The sequence below is a fragment of the Pygoscelis adeliae genome, unplaced genomic scaffold (assembly GCF_000699105.1).
Source record: "Pygoscelis adeliae isolate BGI_AS28 unplaced genomic scaffold, ASM69910v1 Scaffold101, whole genome shotgun sequence".
Lineage (NCBI taxonomy): Eukaryota > Metazoa > Chordata > Aves > Sphenisciformes > Spheniscidae > Pygoscelis > Pygoscelis adeliae.
Genome location: NW_008824238.1, coordinates 5,315,962 through 5,325,080, shown reverse-complemented (window position 1 = coordinate 5,325,080; position 9,119 = coordinate 5,315,962). Strand labels below are relative to the sequence as shown.

At 36.5% G+C, this 9,119-nt stretch overlaps 1 protein-coding gene across 4 annotated transcripts in view; it reads right to left on the bottom strand.

The window, feature by feature from the left end:
* Positions 1-491: 491 nt before the first annotated feature.
* The window catches only part of JPH1 (junctophilin 1), an 81,156-nt gene continuing 72,528 nt past the window's right edge, over positions 492-9,119 (bottom strand). Inside the window, exons 4-5 of one of the 4 annotated variants that reach the window (XM_009335019.1) lie at positions 3,041-3,136; positions 492-2,934 (exon numbers count right to left, since the gene is read on the bottom strand). In XM_009335019.1, coding sequence (XP_009333294.1) covers positions 3,056-3,136 — 81 coding nt within the window. In that variant the 3' untranslated portion in view covers positions 492-2,934; positions 3,041-3,055. The remainder of the gene's footprint in view (positions 2,935-3,040; positions 3,137-9,119) is intronic. The other 3 variants (XM_009335018.1, XM_009335020.1, XM_009335021.1) reach the window with 3 other exon arrangements.

Below are 9,119 nucleotides of genomic sequence, written 5' to 3'. Positions count from 1 at the left end.
GCGGATTTACTTGTTCAGCGAATGTGGTAGCTTTAAGACAGCTGTAATGGTGAATTTTCTTTGTGTAGAATATTGGCTCACAAACTTCATGTTAATTTTGAACCTATGAAGACCTTGAGAAGGAGGGAAGTCTAAAAAAGTTGTTGATTCACTTACAGGAACAGCTGTTAATGGGCCAGTCACTCAGTGATTAAAACAAGATTGATTAAACCATCCCTGTAGTGGGAGTATAATTTAAGATACTAAATTTATAAAGATACAAAAATCCTGCATCAGCAGGTAAAAGAAGACACATAAGGAAACTTGCCTCTTTTTAAATTTTGAATTGTTTCCCAGAATAATTTTTTTAAAAACAGTAACTCACAATGATTTCAAAGGGGCCAGGACTTCACCCATTTTCCTGCTTCGCTCTTCATTTATTGAATTTGTTAGGAAAACTGTTTCCAGAGAGTGAACAAAGTAATTCATAAACAGGAAAAACTAGTCTGAAACTCTATTAATAACCAACTTATTTTTATTAGAGCAAATACAGTTGTGAAAACTGTACATTGTACATTTTGGGTCAAGAATTATAAATAGAGAAACTCATAGATAAAGAGTTTGTTCTTTGACAGCAAGAAACTTTAAATAGACAAAATGACATTATTAAGTACATTGGCAGGCTTCATTGTGCTGTCCAAAATGTAGTGTACAGTATAACAACCAATTATAAATAGCCTTTCATGTAAAATACAGCTGTGCACATTTTAGAAAAATACCAACGATTTGTTTGAGCTTTGTTTTAAAAAAGCTTATAAATCATACATATTTATAAATGGTACTAACATGCTTACTTAAATTTATAAACATTTTCATAAGCTTTGTTACCCATTATTTCCAGAGCATAAAGTATTTTAAATAAACATTTAATAGGAATTAAATACGTCAGTTACAAAATTACCTCTCCATGTAAGGAGACGGGGGTGATTTCACTGTTGGATGGAACATTTCGTCCATTATGTCAAGGCTTACACAGTAACTTCTAAAATTTCGTTCTTATTTAAAAATTACTTTCCTAAATTTAAAACACAATTTAAACTTTTTTAAAAAATAAATATACAAGTTTTATTTTCATTTGCTCTCTTTCTGCTTTCTTCTTTATCCACACTGGTCAAAACACAGGATTCTCAACATACTTCTGTAAAAAACACCATGGTGTTACTGCCCTGCTCGGAGCTGCTTTGCTGCACAATATTCAGTCCACACCTACGTTACTTCAATATGCTGCATCAAAAGATAGCTAAGGTACTTTGTAAGAATGTCGCCCATTAAACCATGCAAACACTTAGAAAGTTTACAAACAGGTTCAAAAACTATATTGCATGAAAGATTTTCTAATAGAGATAAAATAAACCATAATACAAGCCCTTTGCTTTTTGTAGCTTTAAATGAAAATATTTACTTGCCAAATGATCACACCACATATTTTCAGTCAATAAGCATGCTTTTGATTAATATAGGGTACAATAATTACAGTATAATGGCACATAAAAAGAAACATGATCACATCATTTGAACAAAGGGCTGTGAAACTACTTAAGACAAACTTTCCAAATGAAAAATTTTGAGGCGTTTTTAATGCTGAGGTAAAATTATAAATGGACTTTAAAGACACTGAAGGCATCAAATCGATAAACAATCACTTAACATTTCTAAACGCTCTACCTGAATGTATTCAACACAAATCTAGTATTTTAAAATTATGATAATGAGCATTAGCTAGCTTAACTGTCATTGGCATCAATGTGCACTCAGACAAGACTTTATTTTAACCGCTGGCAAAATACCTCAGTGTTGAAACATAGTAATTCAAATCACCAATTACCACAGCACCAGAATTAAAAAAAAAAAAGGAAGAAAAAAAAAAGTCAACATGCAAACCCTGTATCTCATCTTTCTTGGCTTACTCCGATATTCCACCTCCTGTTTAGAATGTGCAGATATCAACTTAAGATTCTTATTCTTTTATTATGAAAAGTTTCGCTTGCTATTGGCATAAGCATTTGAGCACTTTTAGGAAGGTATCAACATCTTAAAAATTTGCAGTAATGGTGTATTACTTAACTAAACCTTAAAGCAAAACAGCTCTTCAGGTTTAGGAAAATGAATTGAAGAATTTTGTCTCCGGATTAGAAAAAGATATTTCATTTTCTGCTTCTGCTGCTAGGCAGAACTGGTAGCTTTCTTCGGGTTGGATTAGACACTACGTTACGGCTATACATCAAATTTCATAAACAACGAATGAACAGAATCATGCACAGGCAAATGAAATTCGATCTCCCAGAACACTGCAGGAGATGTTAAAAGCAGCAGGTAATGGAATAAGACTGGTGACTGATGCTGCTAACTATTTCTTCTAATGAGATAGGAGTGAACGCTGGAATCACTTCCACAGCAACAGAATCCTCTGACCACATTCCTCTGGCAGTCGTTTTCCCATCTCCCCACTAAAAACATCAGACGGTAAAATAGTAAGGCAGCTGTTAGCTTCCATCAACAAAAAGTGCAGCTCCGTACTTTTCCAGTTTAGTCACACTCTGCTGGAACAGATGGAGAAGCCAACGCACTTCACTGGCGGGGCTGCTTCAGCAGATTATTTTGTTTGTTTTCCAACATGGCTGCTTGCTTCAGCTTTCAGAAGACCCCAAAGCCACGAGCCATCAGCAGAGAAACTGATCTGGGCCCCTGGCTGAATTTTCCAAGTTTCATCTCTCTTGCGTCCCATCCTAATTCCAAGCCTCCTTCCCTGTGTCTGAGTATGACAGGTGCCATTTAAAAGGCTGATGACACAACTGCAGAGAACTGTGGGCTAACACCACTAGTTGTCATGACTTCACTGAAGGGTCAAAACAGTTACATTATTAAATAACTATGTTGAATCACATTCAGGCATAGCTAAAATTAAAGTAGGGAACATAAAAAGTGTGCAAAGAAATTAAATCTTTATCGTTTGAGGTGGGGTGGATATGGTGATTTTATATGAAAACAAGACCTTTCTTACCTTTCCTAATTCCAATCAAGTTAGAAAATGGACAAAAAGAATGGCTAAACCAATATTCAACAGCATTACCAGGGCGATCATGACTGAGTTAGGGCCCTGAAAATAAAATAAAGATATCAGAATTAATGCAACCTTCCACACAGTGCACAGCAATGAACGTGACCTGACTTTATCCTTTCTACCTGTTTTGACCTTGCTCTGAAAGATTACCTAAATATTAAAGATACGGACTCTGCTCCTGAAACACAGCCATAGCCATACAACATCACCTGTCGTATTCAGGTGAGCCAAATATGATGTGTGAAAACGGGCTGGATAAATATAGGTGAGAGTATATTATTACACTGTTCTTCATTACACTGAGATTAAACCATCTGACAAATATGACTGCATAAACAAATGAAAACAAACCCATCAACACAAAACCATTATCAGCTTAAAATAAAGCAAAACAAAGAACTTGAACTACTTTAGGAAAGCCGGAGTGCTGCTCTTCATCCTTACAGTAGGTTCCTTCTCTAATTCCAACCCATTTCAAAACAGTCATGGCAGTGTGTTTTATGAAAAGAATACCCTTTTTTTTGATAACCAAAGGGGAAAAAAAAAAGTTACTTACCATTGCACTAACATACCTAGCAATGTTTCCATTACAGATTAAAAAACAATTTTACACCTGCAAAATTAAACTTGTTTTGATTTACTCTGACACTTATCTTACAGACCTATGTACTGAAGAAATGAAAAGTCAAAATACTCCTTCCCTTCCTAGCTAGAAGTAAACTTGGTTAGAAAACTTAATCAAAAGTCTTTCTGTGAAGCCAGAGAACAAAGTTTTTAATTCTTTTCAGCAATTTTAGATGATTTTTTTTAAACATGGATGCTTTCTAATGAGCAACTTGAAATAATGTCCTGAACAGACGGAAATTCTCAATTCTTCTGTTCTCTTAACATACTTGGTTTACTACAAGATATTTTCACAAAGATTTGTATACGCTTATATTTTAAGGTTGCACATTTACTGTAAGTAGAAACAGAAAAACTCTTCACTCAGACAATACTTTCCTAAATCACAAAAAAGCCACCCAAAAAAATCTCTGCAGAAAACTATCTTCTGAGCTACATAAGGATCACTGGCTTGCATAAGAAGGTATATATTTCGTTAGAAATGACATAATTTTTTTCACTTTCCACATGAGGCGTGCCTTGCAGAAGTTCATTATGCTTCATGACAATGCTAACATTAGCATTTCTGGAATGCTAAGGTGTAAGAACTTGCTATTATTAATTTGCTGCAGCAGTGTAACTGGGAAGCTACTGAATAGTACTTGCGTCGTTATTATATCACATGCTCTCATCCTGAAACAGTCTCATTAAACACTTTCTACCAGAACACGCCTTTACACAGTTGTTAAGATGGCAGGCCAGATGTGGACTGCTAAGTTCTTGAATGAGTCACAAAATATGTTATGTCAAGTACTCCTTAAATCTCTGGGGAGTCTAAACCCAATCAGCACCTCTATCCATAAAGGCCACAAAGCTCCCTTTGCACCTATTCAGAGGTATCTGTTCACATGCTGAGGGACTAGGTGCTCAAGTTCAAACAATGACTGAGACTATCGGGATGCTAGTTTAATGTTGCCATGGGGGTAATGGTATTGGCAGCAACATTTGCATTTTGCTTAATGGCAGGATGTATAAAATATTCACCAGGAAATGGAAGACTAGGTTTAAGGTCACCTTAGTCAAAGGGATTTTGCATAACAAGTTCCCACTTACCAGTGGTATGTTTTAACCGTCGGGTCACAGAACAGAAGTGGAACCATGTTCCTTCCTTCTTACTGGAAGTGAGCCACTATGTGCCAAAGAATACGAGACACTTGGTGACAGAGAACAGCCATAAAAGGAAAGCATGACTCCAGATGGTTACGTTTCTGACCACAGCACTGTAAGCAGCCTTGCTGTAGTAGTGTGTAACTCAAGGTTAATTTCTTCTTTCTCCTTCTGGCACGGTCACAATTGTGCTAGCTTGGGTACTTCTATGCTTTTCTACTGTGAAGGAAATCCAAGCTCCCATCAGGATTCCCACCAAATGCATTTGGCAATTGTGAGATTTATGCATGAAAGCCATATTGGAAGACTTTGAGCAATAGAACATGTTTTACTTGAAACAACAGCTACTTTGAGAATCTCTCAGTTTTGCCGTTTTGGAATGTCAGTGTCAACGCCCTTAGAGTGAACTTTCCATTTAATGACTTCTTCTTTTGCAAAAAAAATCTCAGAATCTCATGACAAACAAGAATAGTAGATACATGCTAATGTTACGTATCTCTCTATAGGAAGTGTGATTACACTATTAATTTCCACTAAGATTTGGATTCAGCATCTTTCTCTCTGGTGCTGAGACACTGCAACAGGTTGCCCAGAGAAGTTGTGGATGCCCCATCATTGGAAGCGTTCAAGGTCAGGTTGGACAGGGCTTTGAGCAACCTGATCTAGTGAAAGATGTGGCGGGGGGATGGAGCAGATGATCTTTAAATGTCCCTTCCAACCCAAACCATTCTATGATTCTAATAGGGACTCCCTGTGTGATCAAAATCAGGTCAATAGCTCCTTTATAGTTTGAGATCCCACCTAAAGATTTTACAGTTATACTGCACCAGGAATTGCAAGGAACTGTGAAGGAGGTCATTGCCTAATACCATTAAAATTCACCAGGATTTGGCTGTCTAATGCTTTGCATATTTGAAAATAACATCCACAGAAATCAAGTTGATTTACTACTATTGACGAAAAATTTGGACCTATGGGAACTTCACAGGAGCCAGGAACTCATTCATTACCTGAAATATATCCTGAAACAGCATCCTGATAGCTGCAAGACAGCTTTTGGCTGAATGGCAGGTTGGGACTGCAGCTCAAACAGCAACTCGGTATCATTAGTGCACAGTCTTACAGAATTAAGCTTGGGGGAGGGGACTTCTCTATTGATGCATCTGTCAGTCAGGTTAGGTATAACAATCTCACCACCATAACATTAGATAAATTAGGCTAAAAAACCTAAGGGCTATGGTCTGAATCAAGAAATCTCATCTACAAAGACAGAACAAAGTGACACCTTAAGAACTGGGTTGGCTTTTTTATATGAAGATCAAAGAAAAATGTGTTATCTGTTTATGATAATGAGTCTAAGCTTTATACTAAGAAGTACATCTCATCTCCTTTGGCCTGCTATGTGCATTTTGTTTCCTCTTCTGATAACGAGAACTTTTAGCCCAAAGCAGAATTTCCTGATATACTAAAAAATGATCAAACAGTATTTGTGGAGCACATGGTTATTATGCAATAAACTACTACCTGTTTTGTAGACACCTATGAAATGAACATTTAATGCTTTAAGACAAATACCATAAATAAGACTTTAGTGTCCTGCGAGGGCTTAAAATAGCAAAAGCCAAAATTAGTCTGAACAGTCCAAGAGTGACTAGAACAGGTGCAATATAGAAGCTGTAGTAGAAAAACTCCAGTCCTGCTTAAAAACTGCCCTTTCAGCTTCTAGTAAGTCAGACACTTAGGTAGTTAAAAATATAACCATACGATTAGCTTTCATTTGGGGAGGGAAGAAAGTTATTTTCCTAAAACGTAGTGCCAGGAAGTATTAAGACTAGTCTTGTAATCCCATTGCGTTAGGAACGTCCATTACATTTAGCATAAAGTTCTTGCTCAGAGGTTTTTCTGGGATCAGGCAAACACTGATCTATTTTTCTAACATCATGGTAGTTATATCCCTTACTAACTGGATGTTAAGTGAACAAAGAGACGAGAGTAGAAGCACACTGGGTAACATTCAGCAAAACGTAATGATTTTAGATACAGGTAAAAACCAGGCTAAACATTCTGTGTGCCTTAAAAATCTTTACCTACAAAACGAAAAAATGACAATGTAGTAGAACGCTTGTGCCTGGGCTTGTACCTGACCTAGGGCAACACATGGACACATTATCAGGCAACTAAAATGTGTATTCATGAACTTACACTAGGATGGTATTTTTTGCAATTCAATCCTACTTTTCACCCAAATCCAAGACAATCTCAAATTAGCTCATATTCAAGGTGGGATAGCAGCATGCACGCTGATACTGGGGCTAGAGGCTGCTAACGAGCAATTAGAAACCACAGTTAGTACTGGTTTGTGGTCAAGTGCCTCTGTGCACACTTCACACTGTGGTAAAACAAGGTAATTTGAAGGTGCCTAATTCTCAGTGAAAAAAGGGTGATTTACCTCTCATTTGTTAGGGTAAATGTCTGCAAACAGAGAGCTATTTTGGAGCAGCTGATGAACAGTGACTTTGTCATTGTGCTTTATGCATGTCTTCACCTTGATAAAACTATGACTCTTTTTTATGAGCTCTGAAATGATTTTAAACTTTGATTTTTGAACATTAGAAAATAAGCACATAGAGAAACACATTTATTTGTGTGGCATAAGAAGTACATGCTGATATAATGCCAGAAATGGGGGTATCTAGAGAATCAATACTGTTCCTATAACTAACTTATTGTGCAGATGATATTCAATGACATTCTTAAGGATGTAACAGGTTCACAGAAAATATGAAACGTGAATTTGATTACTAAAACAGCTGCTGCACACTTCTCTGTAAATAAAGTTGTTTAAAGTTCTTAATCCAAATTAAAGTTTATGTTTCATTCAGATGTGAGAAATGGCTTTGATTTAGATACATGGAAGGAAGAACTGAAAGTCTTACATTCTGTATCTATGTTCTTAATGCATTATCACTGGAAACTTGGAAAAAGCAGAGCACGGTTTTATACAGCGCTTTCGGATCATCTCATGAAAGTGCTCAATAAATGTTATAGATTCATTTCTGCATTCCAAAACCATGTTTTCTCATTCTCTTTTCATGAGAGTGAGAATTCTTTTCTCTTTATATTCCTTAACAAATATATTTTTAAACTTTTATGAAGGATCTAAGGCAGATTTACTTTCAAACTGCAACAAAATCATTTGTCAGGATGACTATAAAGCAATTACTATTACTGACTATAACAAAATAATTCCACAATGCAGCCCTAGAATTCTGAACTCTCAACATTCAGAAGTGTTTGGGATAAAGAGAAGTACACTAATCTGGCTTCTCCTCAGTAACTGTGCACTCTTAGGTTAGCCACTGGGTAACTCCAGCACACTATCGAGCGCAGTCCAGGAGCACTGCAGAACAGGATACTGTTCTTCTGAAGTTGAAAGGTGATACTAAAAATTAAAAAGAAAAGTCTCCAGGCAATGTTAACAGCCATTCTGTACTAATTCTCTCCCTCAGTCTGCTAGGCCAGAAGGCTACTCCTTTCTGCTTTAATTGTTTTAGGATTTTTACTCATTTCAGCATTGTAAAGAAATAAGCATGTAGGAAATTTATTCTATAAGGACAAATTTATAGATACATATGGAAGACCTCTTGGAAAAAAACCACATACACCTACATATATCTTAAAATGCCGTTATATTAAAAATGAGTTCCTAAACTCTACCTTCCTTCCTTATTGAAGTGCTGGTAATAAGAGTAATGGAATTAGGGGGCTCCAAATGAAGCAGATGGACTGTTCCCAGATGACCTGTAATATCAGTAAACAAACAGTAGCTAATGTACAATATCTCATCACTTTTCCACCTTTCCTGATAACAGGCTATAGGTTCATGGTCCTTACCTTGATTATTCTAGAAGGCCAATAAACTGCTGTTTAGGTGCCCTACTTGGTTTCTTAAGGTGAAGACTCCCCCAGCTCCAAACCATTACATGGTTTGGATGGAATGTAGGAAAAATAAGGACTATTTCTAGCCACTTATTTTCACCAGAGCTGAACAAAAAATTCCAATTCAGGCTAAAATTCTGTGCATGCTCACTCAACATGTACAAGCCTGACAGCTTTGTGTTACCCTACATAGGAGTCATATCTGTGACATTTGAAAGGTTAAAGGGCTGATATCAGCTGTAATACAGATTTGCAGATTACAAAACCACTGTGAACATCTACTTTGATCCGCATAAAACAGAATATAAGC